This window comes from Coenobita brevimanus, chromosome 62, assembly GCF_032717465.1.
Source record: "Coenobita brevimanus isolate Jiangsu-jjx chromosome 62, ASM3271746v2, whole genome shotgun sequence".
NCBI lineage: Eukaryota > Metazoa > Arthropoda > Malacostraca > Decapoda > Coenobitidae > Coenobita > Coenobita brevimanus.
The window spans coordinates 12,747,004-12,770,412 of record NC_137015.1 but is presented as its reverse complement, the minus strand read 5'-3'; the positions used below and the strand labels follow the sequence as shown (position 1 = coordinate 12,770,412).

The 23,409-nt window shown below is 41.0% G+C and overlaps 1 protein-coding gene and 1 non-coding gene across 2 annotated transcripts in view; both read right to left on the bottom strand.

Moving 5' to 3' along the window:
• The window catches only part of sl (small wing phospholipase C gamma 1), a gene marked incomplete at its 3' end in the record, with an annotated part of 811,582 nt that overhangs the window by 222,854 nt on the left and 565,319 nt on the right, over positions 1 to 23,409 (bottom strand). Inside the window, exons 17-18 of the mRNA XM_080275567.1 lie at positions 22,684 to 22,878; positions 17,265 to 17,392 (exon numbers count right to left, since the gene is read on the bottom strand). Coding sequence (XP_080131693.1) covers positions 17,265 to 17,392; positions 22,684 to 22,878 — 323 coding nt within the window. The remainder of the gene's footprint in view (positions 1 to 17,264; positions 17,393 to 22,683; positions 22,879 to 23,409) is intronic.
• LOC145404216 (5S ribosomal RNA) lies at positions 8,661 to 8,779 on the bottom strand. The gene has a single exon (XR_013898148.1). It is a non-coding gene; the product is annotated as a 5S ribosomal RNA (ribosomal RNA).

The following is a 23,409-nucleotide window of genomic DNA, read 5'->3' as shown; positions in this document are numbered from 1 at the left end:
TATTTTGAATTCGCCCGGGCTTTCAAGTGGTGGCTTGTATCATCTATCAGTACTGCCAATCTCCAACACTAGTCAGCACTCCTAATCTCATCCGTACTCCCATCCATTGCTGACAATTTAGCCATTTCTCCCTGTTCTTGACTCCCCTCCCTACCTCCCCTCCATTACCCTATCCTCTCACCTGCCTGGCCGTGCTACGCTAAGTAAATCTTCCCCGGGAATTTTTCACTGATTTCATCCATTGAAATAAGCGCTATGCCCTATTCTTATACCAAATAATATATACAAGAAAGAAATAAGGTAAGTGAGAGTGCCATACACCTAGAATTGGCTAATTATCACCTGACAACACCTCACGTGCACTTGTTCGCTAATTTTCGCTGTTTATTTCCCCTTGAAATATGCTGTATAATCTATTTTCGTAATAAAAATATATATAAGAAAGGAAGGGAGAAGCTTAAGTGATATTTACATTCACCTGGAACTACCTAATTATTGGAGGCCACCACACTGTATTCCACGCTAAGTAATTCTTCCCTGGAATTTTCCACTGATTTCATCCACTGAAATAAGCCCTATGCCCTATTCTTATACCAATATATACAAAAAACAAATAAGGTAAGTGATAGTGCCATACACCTGGAATTGGCTAATTATCACCTGACAACACCTCACGTGCACTCGTTCGCTAATTTTCGCTGTTTATTTCCCCTTGAAATGTGCTGTATAATCTATTTTCGTAATAAATATACACATACAGAGGGAAGGGAGAAGCCTAAGTGATATTTACATTCACCTGGAACTACCTAATTTATTATGTATTGTTTTGGTTTCCTGCTAATCATTTCTATCTATCTATCTATCTATTGCCAGACGCCTCAATCCCGTTTGGGATGGCCACAAACAAATCGCCTCCAAGTCGCCCTGTCCCCCGCCATTTCACTGCCCTGCTCCCAACTCACACCCCCCTCACTCATATACCTCTCCACCCCATCCTTCAATCTCATCCTCGGCCTCCCCCTCCCTCTTCCCCCCTCCACCTCACTCACATACACTCTCTTCGTCAGTCTTTCACGCTCCATCCTCTCCACATGGCCAAACCACCTCAGTGTGTTCCTCATTACGCTTCCTATCACATCTACATCCACACCACAACGCTCCTTTATATCCTCATTCGTCAGCCTGTCTCTCCACGTGACTCCACAGGCTCCTCTTAAATAACTCATTTCCACTGCTCTCACTCTTGACTTGTGTCCTTCCAACAATGTCCAAGCTTCACTTCCGTACATTAGAGTTGGTATCACAATACTGTCATGTAGTAACTTTTTTACTTCCATGCTCACTTCCCTGTTTCTTATCACTGCTTTCAAGGAACCAGCAACCTTTCTTCCCTGCTGTACCCTTTCAAGCATTTCACCCTCCAAACCTCCATCCTTACTCATCACACTACCCAAATACTTAAACGTACTCACATTTTCCAATTCCTCACCATCCAACCTCGCTGTACATTCACTAACTTCACCTCTCTCAAAGACCATCACTTTACTCTTCCCTACATTCACCTTTAGGTTCCGTTTCTTACACACTCTCTCAAACTCATCCACCAAGCCTTGCAGCTCCCCTTTGTCTTCACTCAACAACACAGTATCATCTGCAAACAACAGTACAGGGAGTTTCCAAACACTATCCTCTCTCACCAAGGCCACTCCAACATCCACTACCCTACCTTGTAACTCTTTTATTACCCCATCCATGTACAGATTGAACAACCATGGAGACATGACACATCCCTGTTTCAAACCAACTTTCAAAGAGAAAAATTCAATTAGTTCACCATCCACACGCACTGCAGCCTTCGCACCATCGTACATAGTCTTCACAGCATTCAACAACTTCCCATCTACTCCTTATATTCTTAACACTTTCCACAATCCTTGTCTATCCACCCTGTCATATGCTTTCTCCAAATCCATGAACACCGCATACAACTTCTTTCCCTTCTCTAGAAACTTTTCCACTAAAGATCTAAGAATGAATATCTGATCTACACAACCTCTTCCCTTCCTAAAGCCTCCATGTTCTTCTCCAACTAATTTCTCTGTTCTTTCTCTAACTCTGTCTATAAGTATCCTACCATACACTTTTCCTATTATACTAAGAAGACAAATGCCCCTATGATTACCACACACTTCTTTTTCCCCTTTTCCTTTGTACTAGGGAATAATTATACCTGACTTCCAATCCTCCGGGACTCTACCTTCCTCCCAGGCCAATCTGCACATCTTCCACATCCATTCTACTACTATCTCTCCCCCATGCTTCAGCATTTCACCACACACTCCATCAATTCCTGGGGCTTTCCCCGATTTAACTTTCTTCATTGCTTCCACAACTTCTATCCTACTGATTTCTTCCTGTTTTCTCACCTCCCTCCTTCTCCCAGCCATTCCCCAGCCACTTATACTCGCATTACTTCCATCCTCTACGTTCAACAATTCCTTAAAGTGTTCTCTCCATCTGCTCACTTTTTCTCCCTTCTCCACTAGTAATCTACCATTTTTATCTTTCACTCCCCTGCTAACTTCACTTCCACCCTGTCTTACTCTTTTCATTTCTCTCCAGAACATTTTCTTACAGTCCCTCCACTTTACACTCAAATTCCTTCCAAATTCCTCATCCACTCTCTTCTTACTCTCTCTTACTAATCTTTTCACCTCTCTCTTCCTTTCTACATATAACTCTCTCTTCCGCCTCTCAACTTCTTCCACGCCCCTATTTCTCATCCATTCATTGTATGCTTTCTTCTTTTGTGCCACAGCCTGTTTCACCTCTTCAGTCCACCACGCTGTTCCTTGCACCCCCCTCCGTCTTCTCTTCCTTCCACACACCACATCACATGCTGCACATATTTCTTCTGTAAATATCTTACACACACCTTCCACGTCTCCCATCTGCTCCAATTCATATTTGCCCAATCGTTCCTCCACTTCTCTCTTATACTCTGCCTTTTTCTCATCCTCTTGTAACCTTTCCACTCTCCTTGCAACTACTCCTTCCTCTAGTCTTTCCCTTCTTCTATTCCTCCATCTTACTTGCATCCTAATTCATTGTTATATAACAGCAAGTCTCACAAGGCTAAAGTTGGTAGTATTGCATTCACCCTAGCCAGGCGGCAGGAGGCCACCACTATCAGTTCACTGTCGTCTTTCAAGGTGAAAGTATGTCTGATTTGCTCCTGCTAACTTCCGCCGCTTTTTAGCCCCATGCAAAGAGCCCTGTGACCTTTACCCCCTACTAAACCTCGTGTGGAAAGAGGTAAAGGGCTGACAATTGATAAAGAGTGACTACGATCTTTCTATTGAGTAAAACAGTGCAAGTGGAATTGTAAATAATGTGTAAATAATGTGTAAACAGCAAGTGAAAGCAATGAATGTAAATATAAGTGAACAGTGGAAAATAGTTTTATAAGTTACTTCAAGTGACAGTGCATAACACAGTGTAAATAAAATAGAAATGTAAATAATGTAAATAAAATAGAGAACGTAAAAAGAAATGTAAATGAGTAGTATTATAAGAATTCGAGTATATTTACTAGGAGTAATGAAAGTGAAAGTTTCACTCTAGCATGTATGAATACTATGAGTTATGAGAGTGACGGTGAAAGTGACATTCACTGTCAATGCTAGTATACAGGACGAGAAAGTGAATGCTACGTATTTTACTGAAAGAAATTGAATGCCTACAGTGACAATAAACTACTATTACTGAAGGAAACTTATGGATAAAGACTGTAGATATATATAAGTGTTATACAGTAACAGAAATATAAACTGTGAGTGTTTTTATGAATAATAAATGACAGAACACCAGCAGCGAACTAGCGCAAGTGGGAAGGTCATACGCCCTCATAATTTTCATTGCTTTCACAGTGTTTTTTTTTTTTGGAGTATGGATTCCAAACTATTTGAGAATCATAGAATAGTGTTTCTAGTCATAATATCAGGCTGTGGTAATCATATTACGGGTTGTCAGGAAGTGTAAAGTGGAGACTTCGTTACCCAACTTCAGAGGTCTCCACAAGTCCTACAGTACTCGACGAAGGCTCAACAGGAGAAAGCTGAAGGTATGTGCCATAAGCATATGAGATTTTAATATTCTAGGACTAATAACTGATTTTTGGCAAATATTTTTAGAGAGTCTGTCGGAGCGCGAATATGCCCGCGGGAGCCGCAAGAAAAAGCAAAACAAGCCCGCGGTTAAAGGGTTAAGCCATAGCCACCACACCACACTCAGCACCAGTGACAGTCATAAACACAAAAAGGCCATTAACATTACACATAATGATGTATCTGTGCCACATACCCCAACCAGTAAGATCCTTGGAATGACATGCAGCACTGGACACACCTTCACAGTCCATATACAAGACACATAGAGATGATGCACCCCCAGACTGAATGCACTTAACCCCTAAATGGCAACTGGCACTGAACTACACTTTACTGTAAATGGGCCAGTGACGTCAAAATAGTGAGAGCTATAGAAAACTGCAAACAACTATGGAAAGGGAATGAAGGTCACTGGTATGTTTACCCAACCCTATTCTACCATTCCAAGCACTCAGGCAGTCACTTTTTCTTGGATGTTTTTACCCATACGTTTACATATTAATGGCACATGCTCAGTGAATTTTGTGATATCTTCCACAAATCATAGCGAATCACAGGATGGGTTTAGGGAACTAAAAATGACATTGCCAGGTGTGCCAGATGACTCTCTTCACATCTGTAAGAAAAAGAAATTGATTTTAACCCAAGGAGTCCCGACGATGTACGGATACGTTCCCACATTTTGTCACAGTGACACCCGACAACATATCCATACGTTTTGCAATTGCAAGGTCTGTCATTTGCACATTTTTCAAGTTTCGCGCGTGATTTTTGGTATATATACGCAGGCAAGGTGCGGTGAGAAGGAAAATAAGGTATGGTCCTTCTGTGTTGTCTGGGGAAGGCACGAGTGGTGTGGCAGGAGTGAGGGGTGAAAGGGGAAGTGGTGTGGCAGGAGTGGGCAGTGAAAGGGAAAGTGGTGTGACAGGAGTGAGCGGTGAAAGGGAAAGTGGTGGTGGGAGGGAAGCAGCGCGAGCATGTGGTGTACGTGGGCAGCGGGCAGATGAGAAGGAGCCGCTCCCTAGCACGTCTTTTGCCCCACAGTATTCCCGCACTTCCTCTCCACAGCCCCGTGATGTTGGGAAAGGAAGGAAAGGGAAGGGAAAGGGGAAAGGAAAAGAGAGAGGGAAGAGGAGTGTGAGTGGGGAAGGGCGCCACTCTCCATCTCTCCAACCTCCCCCTCCTCCCCACCCTGACAAGGAATATCACACCTTGTTACATTACTGATGCTGTGTGTGCTTCCGAAAATATGACGCTCACTGTAAAAGTAAGGCCTGTACATATGCGATGATATGACACTCACTATAATAATAAGGCCTGTAAGTATGTGATAACAATTACATACAGTGGAAACGGGTGTAATGTTAGTGGAAAAGTATTATATAAGTTGAAAAATAGAGTGTAAGTTGAAACAAGTCGTAGCAAGTTCACTCACTATGTACATATGCAATAATATCTATCTATCTATCTATCTATTGCCAGACGCCTCAATCCCGTTTGGGGTGGCCACAAACAAATCGCCTCCACGTCGTCCTGTCCCCCATCATTTCACTGCCCTGCTCCCAACTCACACACCCCTCTCTCATATACCTTTCCACCCCATCCCTCCATCTCATCCTCGGCCTCCCCCTCCATCTTCCTCCCTCCACCTCACTCACATACACTCTCTTCGTCATTCTTTCACCCTCCATCCTCTCCACATGACCAAACCACCTCAGTGTGCTCCTCATAACACTTCCTATCACATTCACATCCACACCACAACGCTCCTTTATATCCTCATTCATCAGCCTATCTCTCCATATGACTCCACAGGCTTCTCTTAAATAACTCATTTCCACTGCTCTCACTCTTGACTTGTGTCCTTCCAACAAAGTCCAAGCTTCACTTCCATACGTTAGAGGTGGTATCACAATACTGTCATGTAGTAACTTTTTCACTTCCATGCTCACTTCCCTGTTTCTTAATAATGCTTTCAAAGAACTGCAACCTTTCTTCCCTGCTGTACCCTTTCAAGCACTTCACCCTCCAAACCTCCACCCTTACTCATCACACTACCCAAGTACTTAAACGTACTCACATTTTCCAATTCTTCACCATCCAACCTCGCTGTACATTCACTGACTTTACCTCTCTCAAAGACCATCACTTTACTCTTCCCTACATTCACCTTTAGATTCCGTTTCTTACACACTCTCCCAAACTCATCCACCAAGCCTTGCAGCTCCCCTTCGTCTTCATTCAACAACACAGTATCATCTGCAAACAACAGTACAGGGAGTTTCCAAACACTATCCTCTCTCACCAGGGCCACTCCAACATCCACTACCCTACCTTGTACCTCTTTTATTACCCCGTCCATGAACAGATTGAACAACCATGGAGACATGACACATCCCTGTTTCAACCCAACCTCCAAAGAGAAAAATTCACTTAGTTCACCATCCACACGCACTGCAGCCTTCGCACCATCATACATACTCTTCACAGCATTCAACAACTTTCCATCTACTCCATATATTCTTAATACCTTCCACAATTCTTGTCTATCCACCCTGTCATATGCTTTCTCCAAATCCATGTAAGCTGCATACAAATTCTTTCCCTTCTCTAGAAACTTTTCCAGTAAAGATCTAAGAACGAATATCTGATCTACACACCCTCTTCCCTTCCTAAAGCCTCCCTGTTCTTCTCCAACTAATTCCTCTGTTCTTTCTCTAACTCTGTCAATAAGTATCTTACCATACACTTTTCCTATTATACTAAGAAGACAAATGCCCCTATGATTACCACACACTTCTTTTTCCCCTTTTCCTTTGTACATTACTCTCAATATAATAGTAAAGCCTGTAAATATGTGATAACAACTATATAAAGTGGAAATGGGTGTAATATTAGTGGAAAAGTATTATATAAGTTGAAAAATAGAGGGTAAGTTGAAACAAGAGTTATAGCAAGTTCACTCACTGTCACAACTATCTTCCCAAAGTTTGACGAACATATTGTGGAAAAATCGAACCATTGCAACATGCAGTAGTAGAGATTGGGTTTTCATTGTATTTCGCCAGGCGTAAATTAACTTTAGACGGAACTGGGAAGATAGTTTTGTCTATCATTGTACATATGCAATAATATGACACTCAATATAATAGTAAGGCCGGTAAATATGTCATAACAATTATATAAAGTGGAAACTGGTGTAATGTTAGTGGAAAAGTATTATATAAGTTGAAAAATAGAATGTAAGTTGAAACAACAGTCATAACGAGTTCACTCACTAAGTACAAAGACACAACTATCTTCCCAAAGTTTGATGAACATATAGTGGAAAAACAAAATAATCTGCAACATGCATTAGTAGAGATTGGGTTTTCATTGTATTTCACCAGGTGTAAATTATCTCTGGATGGAACTGGCAAGATAGTTTTGTCTTTCATTGTACACATGCGATAATATTAAGCTAAATATAATTGTAAGGCCTTTGTTCATGTGATAACAGTTCTATAAAGTGGAAACGGGTGCAAGCGTAGTGGAAATGTATTATATAGGTTGAAAAAAGAGAATGTAAATTGAAACAACAGTCATAGCGAGTTCGCTCACTACATAAATACAGTAATCCCTCCACTATCCGATGTAACAGAGCCAAAGGCATGTCCAGAGAGTGGTCCCGTCCGGAAAGTGAGCCCCAGCCTCCTGGACTTGTACTTATGGACCCTAACCTAGCCTGACTCAGAAAAACACCTATACAACTCCCTACTGGACATGCATAGCATCTATTTAAATCTATTTAAGACTCTTTTCACACCAATAATGAACATAAAGCATGAAATCAATGAATGGGGAATTAGAAGTGACTGTACCTCAGCCAGGGTACTTATAGCACGTCTGTGGCTGCCTTCTCTAAGGCTTTGGCAGTGGTGAAAATGCTCTTGAAGAACGTACAGTAATCCAGTGTTGTGCTACACTTAATTCTTTGCACTGTGAGTTATAACTGTTTAACACTGCACATCATTCTTAACTGCACCACGCCAGTTTCAACTGCCAATTTGCACTCCACAGTTAATCCTATGCACTTTAAATTCTAATTTCTTAACACTGCACAACACTGTAAATTCCCATGTGGTCTAGTGGCGAAGTATTGCAGTTTATTCACTGTTTATTCACAAAAGACGAGCATGTGTGGCATCCACTACGATAAGCATTTACTTGCGATCGAAGTTTGGCAGTAACTGTTGGAAGTGTTGGTAACAGGGAAACAGAGTTGCCAGATTGCAATGGCCACATTACCAAACTCCTCAATTTTCATTACCAAATTTAACTCTTTATTACCAAATTCGTAACGCTAGCATTTATTCTTCATTAATTATATATTCATTCATTCATTCATTGCCAGACGCCATGTATCCCAAATGGGGTGGCCAAAGGCTTAGAGTTAATTGTTTTACAGGGAGGGGCACTAATCCTCCACCAACCCCACTTGACTCGTAGGGATGCCAACAGCATCTGGTATTCCCAGGCGGTCACCCATCCAAGTACTAACCAGACCCAACGTTGCTTAACTTCGCTGATCGGACGGGAAGCGGTGTACTCAACGTGGCATGGCCGTTCAAGTGGAAATACATGTAATCACTCTCCTTATAATTAACAGCATGTTGATTATTTTCACCCTATATAGGCTAGCAGATTAATCAGAAAGAGTAAACAATCCACCATCTCCATCCTACGTATCCTCATACATGTGAAAAATCCGTTTGGTAATGCATTAATCTGATTCATTACCAAACAAATTTTTCATTACCAAAATGGCCCACATTTGGTAATGAAAACTACCAAATGGCAATCCTGACAGGGGAGAGGGGAAGGGGGGAGGAAGGAAAGGGTGAAGGGGCCGTGGTGTAAGCAGCTGCTCGGCGCTGAGCGGCAATTTCAATTACGGGTGGGAAAAAATTAGGATTTGGGGGGGATTTTTTTCTTTTTTTGGCCATTTTTGGATTCCGAAGGTCCAGACCCACAATGTCCGGTAAGTGGGGTGTCCGGAAAGTGGGCGTCCGGATAGTACAGGGATTACTGTATGCAGTAATATTACGCTAAATATAATCGTAAGGCCTGTAAATATGTGATAACAGCTCTGAAAAGTGGAAACTGGTATAATGTTAGTGGAAAGGTATTATGTAAGTAGAGAAAATGAAATGTATGTTGAAACAACAGTCATAGCAAATCATATGTGACCGATTTGGGCAATTTTGCTATGTTCACTCAATGGAACAATGCTTATTTTGCCTATATTTTTGTGTGAAAAACAATATATTCTTGTCCTATATGTTATTTTGTTCCAAATTAATAAATATCTACCAGTTCTGAGTGATTTCCAATACGTACCTCAACCACAGCAAACGGGACAGCAGCCGAGGGCCTTTACAGAATATGGTACCAGGAGCGCAAAGGCTTACCTGTTTTGACCATTTCTAGTCTCAGGCATGCACTTTCTCGGTGATCTGCCATCGTTTCTCACCAAAAACAGAGGTTTGAGAAAAAAAAAAAAAAAAAAAAAAAAATCCAAAATCTGCTGGGATGGGGGGGGGGGGTCAGTGAAGGAAAATCGGCCGGGATGGGGCAGGTTAAAACTCTGAAAAAATGGTCCTGGGACTGGATAGGGAAGCCCATATTTTTCTGAATCCACAGCCACTGAGGTGTTATGGCACTTACAGGAATAGACTTTGGACAAAAAAAAGAAACACTTTCTCTAGTGTGTGTGTGTATACTGTATACAGTAAAAGTCCAATATTTCGGCATCCAAATCCCCGGCAAATCTGACATTTCAGCAGTTTTGAGAAATAGTCCCATTTACGAAAATCTCCGATCGTTCGGCAGATTCTCCGATTTTTTTCGTCAGTCTTGAAATTCTCCATGAGGCTCGCCAGCTAGCTACCCGCCTTTACCCGCCTTAGTGAGTGAGATAGTGAAAGTGATGGAACGAGTCTACCACTGCCATGAAGCTCAGAGGCTAGCTCTTTCTCCTATAGCATAAAGAGAGGACAAACATGTAGTGAGTCTAGCATGGGAAAGAGAATCTGTTTTGCCATTCTTCCGCCATTCTTCCGAGTTGTTGCCGTGCTGCTGCCGACTTCTCTTGATTCTTCTGTGTGCTTTGTGAACTTCGTACCGAAATACCTCTGAAATTACTATTCGAGTGTGCTGTAAGCACCGTAACATCAGACAGGAGCTTTGTAACACCTGAGTGGACCAGCCGTGTGTTGTGAACAGTATAAACATCTTCTGCGTGCTTTGAAAATGGCCTCCACGTGTGGAAAGTTAACTGGTGTTAGCAAGAAGCGTACACATAAGATGTTGACTATTGCTCGGAAAATTGAGCTGTTGAAAAAATTAGAGGCTGGCATGAGTAGGAAACAGATTATGGATGAGTTTAACGTAAGCTCCTCTGCTCCCTCCTCTCCATCACCAACAGCAGTCTCTGAACCTCAAGCTCTACTGCCGCAGCAACAGGGAGAAGAGTCCTTAGAGCCTGTTGCAGGACCCTCTACTGCTGGGGACTTCTTCCAGCAGTAGCAGACTCCAATCAACCCCTTCTATTGTACATATGTAAATAAGGAACCTACTATAAGTTTAGGTAAGTGCATGTGAACTTGTAGGCCTACTGTACCATTACATTTATATACAGTATGTTCACTAATTTCTTTATTTTTCATATTCATGTATAGTACTGTATTCATTACAGTATTGTACAGTATCAAACAGTATACAGTACTCTCTCCAAACACATTTGTAATGATGTGAGTAATGATGATAGTGTTCACCGAAACATATAAGGTACTGAGTGGGTAGGGTTTTCGATAATTCGGCAATTTTGATATTTCGGCACTTGCCTGGTCCCATAGATGCCGAAAATTCGGACTTCTACTGTATATACAGTAAACTCCTGATTATCTGGCGCAGCATTATCCGGTATACAACATTATCCAGTGTAGCCAATGACTGAATTAAAATGAGTCCAGCAGTAGGCATAAAATCTCTGACATTATCCGGCATGAAGAACCCTTTCTTCTGGCTAAAAGTACAAGTATACCTCGATATACGATACCCCTAGATGCAATACCCCGGCTTAACGATGGGGTAGAAATACTACCATACCCCGCCTAACGATAGCCAAACCCCAGTTAACGATGGGGTTTTATTAATTTTTTCTGATTTTGATGATATTTTAGACTAAAATTGTGTATTTGGGTTGATTTATAAACTGTCTTTAGACTTAGATTAATGTGCTTTAGCCACAGGTGGGGTGAACATTGTCATTTTGGGGTACAGTTTACTAATCTTCATTTTTTCCAGACTTATATTTGACGATTTTCAGATTTTATATGTTGATTTTAGTGGGTTATTTACAGTGTTAGGCTTAGGTTTGCTTCTTTTACAGCTGTTAGGCCATTCAGATTGGCTTTAAACTTGCTTTTTGGCCCATTTAGGTGGGTTTTGGACCTGGTTAGGGGGGAAACCAAAGGCTGAAAAACGCATCCCATTACTTTACATGTTAAATCTACCCCGATATACAATACCCCGCCATGCGATGGTTTTTTACCTAACCAATTGAATCGTTAAACTGGGGTACACCTATACATTATTATCCTGCATATGACAATTGTTGTCATCAAACTTCCAGCCATAATCACAAAAATGAAAATAATGTACTGTAAAGAAAGGAATACTGTACACAAAAAGAATGGGGTTATACTGTACTGTAATATGAAAAAGGTGAAGTGTTGAGGGAGGGAAGAAGGGAGAGTTAACGGTTGGTGGGCCTCGCAGCTCATAGGGTGATGGTGGTGGGTAGGCAGGGAAGATGCAGTGGTAGGCAGTAGGAAGAGTTTTGACTGGCTAAGGCAGGGGAGGGTGAATACTAATGCAGATTTTTCACTGGCTGGCTGCAGGTAGGTGGATGTTCTCTCACTCTCCACTGTATTCCTCCGACGCTATGGTACCAATTTAGCCCACATTGTACTCTAAGTCTCTTCAAAAACACTAATATTGTAATGGCATGGTACAGACATCAGTAATCCTACATTAGTGCTGTATAATGCAAGACATGGCGTTGGATTGGAAAGAAAAGTCAATTAAATTGTTACTAAACAAGAAGAGCTGATGATAACATGTTTACTTTACTAAGTACGATAATCAAGCAACAATGGAACTGTAAACACAAAATATAAAAATCAATTAGACAAATGTTTCTTCCCAAGTGATGTTTGTCCTTGTATTACATGATGACAGTTTTGTTTTGTTCTGTGTGGCAGAGTCTTCTGCTAGAATTTCGATCGATGAAAGTACAGTATGATCTACAGAGTACAGAACAAAGCAGTAAAGCATGCTCCATTTTATGGATTTTTTTGTTTTTTTTATGTTTTAATTGTTTATTTTGGGCATTATTGTACAGTACTCTCCAGTAATGTCTTTATACCACCACCACCATCATCATCATTATCACCACCACCATCACCATGAAATGTGTTTCTGTACACAAAATTACAGTGTACTTCACAGTACATTACAATACTTCAATAACAGGAATGTCTTTTTGATGTTTTTCAATGATTTATAGTATTTAGTATGGGTTTTACAATACGTGTGTTTACACAGTACCGCCAGGTGAAAGAAAACAGGTCTCCTGGCTGGGAGGACTGATATTATCCTCCTCATCATCAAGAAATTGTTTCTCTACATAAAATTACAGTGTACTTACAGCACATTACAATACTGTACTTTCTTATTAGAAATGCCTATTAGCTGTTTGTTGACATTACTTGGATATATTGTGGGTTTGTTAGTCACAGTTTCTAATTCACGGTACTTTTCCAGCTAAATCATGATCGTTTCGTATGATGCGCAGTAACCAATTTAATGAATTTGATAGCCACGGTCGCTTTCCCAGATGACTCATTTCTAAGGAGTTTTCCAGATTGCGGTGTTGTTTATTCTGGTCGCAGCCGGAAACCACTCATATTCAAGCACCACGAGCCAATCATATCATTTCCCATCCATGCCTAGCAGCAAGCAGGCACACTAATCTACCACACTCACCTTGTGGTGAGAGACTGTAGTGTGCCTCAAGCCTCGGAATCCCTCTCCCTCCCCCCTCCCCTTAAGCACTGTTGTCAGAGTTAGGTAAGAACCTTATAATATTGTTTATTTCCATTAACCCCTTAACCGCGGGGCGTCAATTTCGTGACTCCTTGGGAGCAAGGGATCATACCGCGGGGTGTCGCTTTTGTGATTCTGTGTTATTTTGAATTCACCTGGGCTTTCAAGTGGTGGCTTGCATCATCTATCAGTACTGCCAATGTCCAACACTAGTCAGCACTCCCAATCTCATCTGTACTCCCATCCACTGTTGACAATTTAGCCATTTCTCCCCGTTCTTGACTCGCCTCCCTAACTCCCCTCCATTACCCTCTCCTCTCACCTGCCCGGCCGTGCTATGCTAAGTAAATCTTCCCTGGAATTTTCCACTGATTTCATCCATTGAAATAAGCCTTATGCCCTATTCTTATACCAAATAATATATACAAAAAAAAAAAAAATAAGGTAAGTGATAGTGCCATACACGTGGAATTGGCTAATTATCACCTGACAACACCTCATGTGCACTCGTTCGCTAATTTTCGCTGTTTATTTCCCCTTGAAATATACCGTATAATCTGTTCTCGTAATAAAAATATATATAAGAAAGGAAGGGAGAAGCCTAAGTGATATTTACATTCACCTGGAACTACCTAATTCATTATGTATTGTCTAGATTTCCTGCCAATCATTTCATAGCGTATATATTAGCAGCTGTCACCAAGCTGACATTGGCAGCATTGCACTCCCCCTGGGCGGCTAGGCCACCACACTGTATTCAGTTTACTGTCGTCTTTCAAGGTGAAACCATGTCGGATTCGCGCCTGTCCAATTCCACCCCTTTTTAGCCCCATGCAAAGGGCCCTGTGACCTCTACCCCCTACTAAACCTCTTGTGAAAAGAGGTAAAGGGTTAAGTGACTGCTGTGGAACGTCAACTGGCTAATTTGTCAATGAAAATGATGGACAGTGACTACGTTCTTTCTTGTGAGTAAAACAGTGCAAGTGGAAATGTAAATAATGTGTAAATAATATGTAAACAGCAAGTGAAAGCAATGAATGTAAATATAAGTCAACAGTGGAAAATAGTTTTATAAGTTACTGCAAGTGACAGTGCATAACACAGTGTAAATAAAACAGAAATGTAAATAATGTAAATAAAATAGAGAATGTACATAGAAATGTAAATGAGTAACAATATAAGAATACAAGTATATATACTAGGAGTAATGAAAGTGAAAGTTTCACTCTAGCATGTATGAACACTAGGAAGTGAAGGTGACAGATTCACTCTCAACCCTAGTATACAGGATGAGAAAGAGAATGCTACGTATTTTACTGAAGGAGAAATTGAATGCCTACAGTGACAAAAAACTACTATTACTGAAGGAAACTTATGGATAAAGACTGTAGATATATATAAGTATTATATAGTAATAGAAATATAAAGTGTGAGTGTTTTATGTGTTGTTGAGTGAAGACGAAGGGGAGCTGCAAGGCTTGGTGGATGAGTTTGAGAGAGTGTGTAAGAAACGGAACCTAAAGGTGAATGTAGGGAAGAGTAAAGTGATGGTCTTTGAGAGAGGTGAAGTCAGTGAATGTACAGCGAGGTTGGATGGTGAGGAATTGGAAAATGTGAGTACGTTTAAGTATTTGGGTAGTGTGATGAGTAAGGATGGAGGTTTGGAGGGTGAAGTGCTTGAAAGGGTACAGCAGGGAAGAAAGGTTGCTGGTTCCTTAAAAGCAGTGATAAGAAACAGGGAAGTGAGCATGGAAGTAAAAAAGTTACTACATGACAGTATTGTGATACCAACTCTAATGTACGGAAGTGAAGCTTGGACATTGTTGGAAGGACACAAGTCAAGAGTGAGAGCAGTGGAAATGAGTTATTTAAGAGGAGCCTGTGGAGTCACGTGGAGAGACAGGCTGACGAATGAGGATGTAAAGGAGCGTTGTGGTGTGGATGTGGATGTGATAGGAAGCGTTGTGAGGAACACATTGAGGTGGTTTGGCCATGTGGAGAGGATGGAGGGTGAAAGATTGACGAAGAGAGTGTATGTGAGTGAGGTGGAGGGTGGAAGAGGGAGGGGGAGACCGAGGATGAGATGGAGGGATGGGGTGGAGAGGTATATGAGAGAGGGGGGTGTGAGTTGGGAGCAGGGCAGTGAAATGGCGGGGGACAGGGCGACTTGGAGGCGATTTGTTTGTGGCCACCCCAAACGGGATTGAGGCGTCTGGCAATAGATAGATAGATAGATAGTTTTTATGAATAATAAATGACAGAACACCAGCGGCGAACGAGTGCAAGTGGGAAGGTCATACACGCTCGTAATTTTCATTGCTTTCAGTGTTTTTTTTTTTGGAGTATGGATTCCAAACTATTTGAGAATCATAGAATAGTGTTTCTAGTGATAATATCAGGCTGTGGTAATCATATTACGGGTTGTCGGGAAGTGTAAAGTGGAGACTTCGTTACCCAACTTCAGAGGTCTCCACAAGTCCTACGGAACTCGACGAAGGCTCAACAAACATCCCAGGAGAAAGCTGAAGGTATGTGCCATACGCATATACAATTTTAATATTCTAGGACTAATGACTGATTTTTGGCAAATATTTTTAGAGAGTCTGTCAGAGCACGAATATACCCGCGAGACACGCAAGTCAAGCAAAAACAACCCCGAGGTTTAGGGGTTAAATACATGCATTACATACTGTTCTGAAAAGATGTTAGTGTTCCCTGGTGACGAGTCAGGTTTAAGTACGGTGGTAGGGGGCAACTTTGCTGTTCTGAAAAGGTGTTAGTGTTCCCTGGTGACGAGTCAGGTTTAAGTACAGTGGTATATATATATATATATAGATAGATAGATAGATAGATAGATAGATAAATAGATAGATACAAGTGTGTTGCTCCAGATAACTGGCTAATGAGTGTGATTACAAGTGTGTACAAGGGGAAGAGTAATGACCTGCAAAGAGGAAATTACAGAGACATAAAACTTTGGACCTGACAATGAAGGTAATGGAAAGTGTCCCAGAAGGTATGATAAAGGAATGAGTGAATACTAATGAAATTCAGTCTGGGTTTATGCCAGGTGCAATATTCACTGTCTGACAAAGGAAAAGTACTGTATATAGAAAAGATGAGGAGGGCTGTACTTTGTATTCTTGTGCAGTGTTTGGGATAATTGGGTGCAAAAGAGATGTAGTGGTATTAGAGGCAGGCTGCAAAATAATGTTGACTTTGTGTGTGCAGTGTGTCAGGGAGAGCATGTTGAAACTGAGAGGCAAGAAAGGATTGATTGTCCCGAAGAGTCTCTTGAGTGTGGGGAGGAGTTTTGCTATTTGGGGGACATGTTATGCGCTGGAGGTGGGGTTGGTGCTAGCTCTGTGGCTGAGTTAAGGAGTGGCTGGAGGAGGTTCTGGAGCTGTTAGCTCTCCTGACAATAAGGGGGCTCTCCCTCCATGCCAAGGGGTCCTTGTATCCAGCATGTGTTAAGAGTGAACAGCTGTATAGTACAATGATGTGGGCAATAAAGGAAGAGTATATTCATAGGAGTACAAAAATGATAATGATTAGATGGATATGTAGTGTGTCCCTGAATCCGGGGCAGGAGGGGGGGACTGTGATTGATGAGTTGAGAGAAAGGATGGGAACTGAATGTATTAGTGTTGTGATAAGACTTGACTGAGATAGTTTGGGCATGTTAAAGATGACAAATAGGTGCGGAAGGTGAGAGGTGCGAACATCTAGGGTAGGGTTGTGAGACAGACTAAAAAGGCCTGGAACAAGGTCACACAGTGTGACCTTAAGGTTAGGAGACTAAACAGGGAGCCTGCCAAAGATTGTGCAGCATGGAGAGCTGCCATTAAATGGAGTCTTTATAAACAATACAAAATGAATAACCAGTATCTAACTACTGTACTGTACGTGAACACTTTGAAGTGGACTTCAGTTACAATCATTTACCTGATGATGTACTTAATGTTCCAGCGGTTGTTAATGTTGTCTGCTGGGATACGTTCTATGGTTGCCTCTGCCCCTCTCAAGTCCAAGCTCCCTTTCTGCAGGTTTCCCAACACCTGCTCCTCCCCACCCTGAACAAGGACAGTAATAATATATGGGTGACACAGTTAGATCCTTAATCATAATAATCATCATTCCAACCCTGTCATCTGGGTGAGAGGATCAAGGAATAAAAGATGGTTAGGGCACAAAAGTGAGATCACTATGGACAGTGCCCAGTGACAGGGATGATACATCCAGTCATCATACAGCCCTTGAAAACTCTCAGCTTCTCCTAACACACCAGGTGATCTATACTAAATGAATCATTGGTGGCAGAAAAACCATTCCAGCCTTTTTTTTTATTTAAAAAAAAAAAAAAAAAAAAAAAAAAAAAAGGGACATTCTCAAGTGCATCGGCATACATACTTAATCCATCTACATTTACCCTCCATCAATTCTTTACTGATTCAAATTCCATATTTTTTCCCATCATCTAAACCTCATATCCCACTCATGAGAAGAGGCAGGTTCAAGAAAGCCAACCTGATAGAATGAGATACTAATGAAAGTTTGCCCAGCTGAATGGCCACACTCCCACTCACACACCATTCGCGCCCCCTGAATCATGGTTTCACCTGATAAATCAAAACTTATTCCACATGTACCTTCACAATCACCTATCTGACAGTCCATCTGATGACTGCCAAGTTAAAAGGGGATGCCAATCCCTGGTCATACACTCCTCTACACAAAGTTCATCCAGCCTGTTTGATATCTCACCAGGTCCCTAGCCTCAACAGCTTCCATACCTCTCTCTTTCTCTCCCACACATTCTTTTACCATACCCATCCACCTTAATGGCCTACCAACGCCTCCTCTCACCTTCAAACTCACTCAGATACACCCTTCCAACCGCTCTGTTCCTACAACACTCTCATCTACTCTGGTGTCCACAGACTTCCTTATCTTATCCATTCTCCACACACACTCCCCAACAAACCCATCTGCACAAGTCTTACTCCTGACTTTTTGTTTCCATGCTCCATCATAGTCCTACACCAGTGTGTTAGATTCAGCACTAAAACTCCTTCATGCAAACCTCTTACACCTGTGACACTAAGGCCACTGCTTCATATCAAGGCCTTCATAGCACCAGCACTTTCCTTCCTTGTGCCACTCAACCTTCCTCTTCTTTTAACATACTTACCTCTCTTTTCTATCACTGTTCCCAGGTACTTTAACTCTCTCACCAATTCAAGTTTCTCCATTTGCTATTATATCATGCTTAGAGTCATCAGCTCTCAACAAACATCACTTCAATCTACATATATTTTCAAGGAATGACTCTCAGAGATATCTACAACACTCTGCACCAGTTTACAAAGTTCTTGCTTGCTATTTGCAAACAGCACTGCATCATATCTATACATTAGATCTGAGATACTCAATCCTCCACTTCATTATCAGTACCATCCCTCTTTCCATTAGATTTCTCATGCTTTTACAACTCTCACAATCCCATCCATATGTGTATCTATACTGAACAACAATTGGGAAGTCATACAACCTTGTCTCACAGCAACACTGATCTTGAATGATTCACATAGATGCCCACCTACCTTAAAGCATGCTTCACTACCATTGTAAAAGCTCTTAACAATATTCAATAGCTTTTCATCTACACCATTGAGTATGTATGCAAAATCTTCCATAATCCTTCTTTGTTTATTTTGTCTATGTTTTTTACAGATCTATAAATCCCATAAATACCTTATGGTCATTCTCACATGCCGTATATGCTGTCTGTCTCACTGCAAATATTTGACCCACACATCCTCTAGGATTCTTAAAGCCACACTGTTTGTCGCTCACCAGGCCATCTGATATATAGTATCCCTTACATTCTCTATGAAATTCTTTCATACACCCTTCCTATACTGGAGACATACCAAGACAATTTTTGCACTCAGTTTGCTTACTTTTATTCTTGCAAAGAGGTACAATGACAGATTTTTTCCACTCTGCTCTTGTAGTTTTACTCATCTATGCCTTCTTACATATCTTCAACAAACACTTCACTTCACTCTCCCTACTAGATTTAATTATCTCTGAATGTATCCCATCAACACATGCTGCTTTTCCATTCTTCAGGCACTTCTCAACATTCCTCAATTCTACCAGTGTCACATTACCTAACACAACACACTTTCTCTGCACACCATCAAAACCTATCATGTTTACAGTTGCTCTGCTCTCACCATTCCCATTCTTCAACCTTTAAAAATATTCTTTCCATTTGCTCCTTATATAACTCCCACTCACTTTCATTCCCCACAGTTTTATACTTCTTTTCATTTTCACTTCTACATTTTTGAGTCTTTTTCCAAAACATATTCCTGTTTTCTGAGTAATTTGCATTCAGTTTTCTTCCAAGATCATTATTTACCTCATCCTTTTCCCTCTTTATTAGTCTTTTTGCATGCTTTTTACTCTCATATGTATTCCCTCTTTCATTTCAACCCCTTTCCTGCATCCACACACTGATTTGGCATTCCTAACTACAATGAAAGAAGCAAAGAAGTGGAAGACAAACACCAAGCTAAGGTAGTGAAAGAATAGGAGTCAATGAATTGGGAGCAAACAGATCTGGAAAACTTGTAGAATGCATACAATGATCTTTCTTTTCCACATAATTACTTAGCAGACCCTGCCATGTACTTCCTGGCTTTCCATTCCTTCTCCTACCCTCAAACTTACTGAAGTAAGATGTTTTTACCACCCTACACTTATCCATTCTCTACACTGCCTTACCTTATGAGCACATTTTTTTCTAACCTTAGAAACAGACTTTCTAACTTTTATCAAATCTAAACTACAGAACAAACATCCATTCCTTATCAGTTCTATTCTAAAGATGGAAGGTAATCCTCATACTCATAATTTTTATCATCCCATTACCATATCACATGGTGGAGAAAATACATAATCATAAAAGGAAAACATATTAGTGGAAAATATCAACAGATCCAGGAAAAACAAGCATACATAATTACTTCTTTCTCAGGATTATTAACCCAGGTGGCAATCCAAACCTTCACCTTTACTGGAGAAAGCTAGTGGCTTTTTTAATATAATTTTTTTTCTTTTCACTGTATGAAATTAAACACTTCAACATACTTGTAGTTTTGGTGCCTTGATAGCTACACCAGTCAAAATATAAGGCAAAGTCTAGTGCCAGTTTTGTGTACTAAAGGGTAACCATCTGGATAAAACTGATAAAAACTGGAAAACTCTGGAAGTACCCCCAAAAATCCAAAAAGACTGTATTATCTTTGGATATCTTATAGTTCAGTATAAATAAGTAAATAAATAAATATATATATATATATATATATATATATATATATATATATATATATATATATCTATCATCATCAGCCGTTGCAAGTCCACTGCCGAACAAAGGCCTCCCCCAACCTTCCCCATGAATTCCTTGACTGAGCCAATCTTTGCCACGTTTTCCCTGCAAATTTCTCTATCTCATTTCTCCACCTCCTGTCTGGCCTTTTCCTGCTATGCTTACAATCTCTTGGTGTCCAGTCAGTCAGCCTTCAAGGCAGACCGAACCCCGGTTTAAATATTACACTTGTCCATCAACTGCCCCCCATCCCTCAGAAGGGGAGATGGCAAATTACAGAAGGGCTAATGAACCCTGTATGGAACTGGGTTACATCCACTTAAACCTCTGTGGCAAAAATAAATACAATAATAATTCTGGAATAAATTTTCTAGGTTAGATGATGGCAGGAAATTGGGGGCAGGGGGTTGGATAAGTTGACCAAGGCTAAGGGAGGTACGAGAATGTATGAACCAAGACTAAGGAGGGTGTGACCCAAAATAGTGGAGAATTGCTGGTCTAGGCAATGGTGTGGTCTAGATGATTGTGCAGAGTGAGAAGTGTGTGATGGTGTGGTTTGGGTAATCGTATGGTTTGAGTGATGGTGTGGTCTAGGTGATTGTGCAGGGTGAGGGTGTGGGTGATGGTGTGATTTGGGTGATGGTCTGGGTGCTAGCGTGGTTTGGATGACGTGGTCTGGGTGATTGTGCAGGGTGAGAGTGTGGGTGATGGTGTGGTTTGGGTGATAGTGTGGTCTTGGTGACTGCAGGGTGAAGGTATGGGTGATGGTGTGGTCTGGGTGATGGTGTGGTGTGCGTGATTGTGCAAGGTGAAGGTGTGGTTTGGGTGATGGTGTAAATTGGGTGATGGTGTTTGGTGATGGTATGGTCTGGGTGATGGTGTTAGGTGTTGGTATGGTCAGGATCAGGGTTTCTCAAGTTTGGTTAGCTCACATTCTGCACCTCATTTACCTCTGTTAGTTAGATAATCAGCAGGGAAATGCTAATCTAACTTTCAAATTATACCCTATGTTGGGAGAAAATAGTAATCAAATCCACATGGAGTATTCAAAGCTGGAGGCAGCTTAGCAACTAATCTTACGTCATTTTAATGAGTAAGACTTGCCAGGTTTTGACACCTGAAAGCATTTATAGCATCATAGTTTGTTTCTTGTAAATATTAATTTTCACTGAATACAAACTGTCTTTATCAATGAGCTATATAAATATAAACTATGTAATTTTCAATATTTGATGCTGAAAATAACACACAATGAAATGTGAGGAATATAAAAAGTTTTATCATACACCTGGCAGTTATGCTTAGGTGGCCCTCTCAGAATTTGTGGCTGCCTGATATTCCATTTTTTCCATGCGACGCCCAAGAAACATGGCATGGTTCCCCGAGGGGTCAAATGGCCCCACTGAGAATCACTGGTCTGGATTATAGTGTAGTCTACCTCCACACTTCAAGCTAGTTACAGTACATTATGTTTTTAATTATTTGGTACATTTGAGCAGTTTGAGGTATGCACAGCAGGCTTGGGGGATCATTAGGGGTGACTCTAGGGTGGATGTCGACTAAGCCGTTCTTCCCATTGGCACTGTCTCTCCCACAATGTGGGTTTCCATAATATCATTCCTGATGTTAACCAATTAGTCACATTATAGGTGAGCTGACTGTATTACTATGACAATGATAGAGGAATGGTAACTTTCAGTCCAATATTTCTCCCTGAAAGGAACAAAGGCCTGAGTTCAGGCTATTACAGTTGAGAAAATTTAAAGACAGTTGGCTGGCTTAAAACCATAGTAGTATTACAAGGCAGAAATACTAGAAGTTGCCTTTTGAGGATTAAAACCTGCATGAAGCATATGTCCTGCCACTGCCAATCTTTATGTCGACCATTTTAAAACCAAAATAATACTGTAACAGTTCTACTATGTGATGACATACAAAACTTTTTCCATAATCAGTACGCACCCTTTCTTCGACGCTATTCATATCTATTTCCTCCACGTGGTTTGCTGGAAACCAATGCTGCCTGAGTCCACCATAGTCACCTTTCCACCAATCTGTCTTATCCATTTTGTGGACGTTCTGGATGATTGCATGCTTAGGGAACGTTAGTTCATCTTCCCTACGAGCTCTGTACGAAAACTTGGCTTTGACATGTATCTGGGGAAAGACAAAGATGTTAAGAATTATTAGCAACAAGAATATGTGGAAGAAAAGAATATACAGAGATTTTAAGAAGCAGTACAATATAATAATGAGAGAGAGAAAAAAAGAAGCATGGGTGAAGGTGAGAAAGTTGGAAGCATGTAAGGAATGAACAATTCAGTGTTAAAGGAAACCTTAAAAAGTTAAAATATGGTCAAAACCTTTGTCATATGCAACCCCAAACATGCTTTTTAGGCTTTTCCCTTCCCCAACCTCCACAATTTTCACACGCACTAAAACTTTTAAGCCAGAATGAACAGTTTCTAAATCCCACTTATCCATATATGGCAACACTGATCCCAACAGTCTTTCTGGTAGCTTCCCAGAACACTTCATATACAGTACACCGTCGATATAACAAACTAACTGGTACCAGACCCTTGACATTAAAGCCGATTGCCGGGGACAAACAGGGTGGGAGAATTGCAGTCTTTCTTTAGAGGTTAAAACCAAACTCCATGATGTTTGGTGTTTTCAATGGCATTG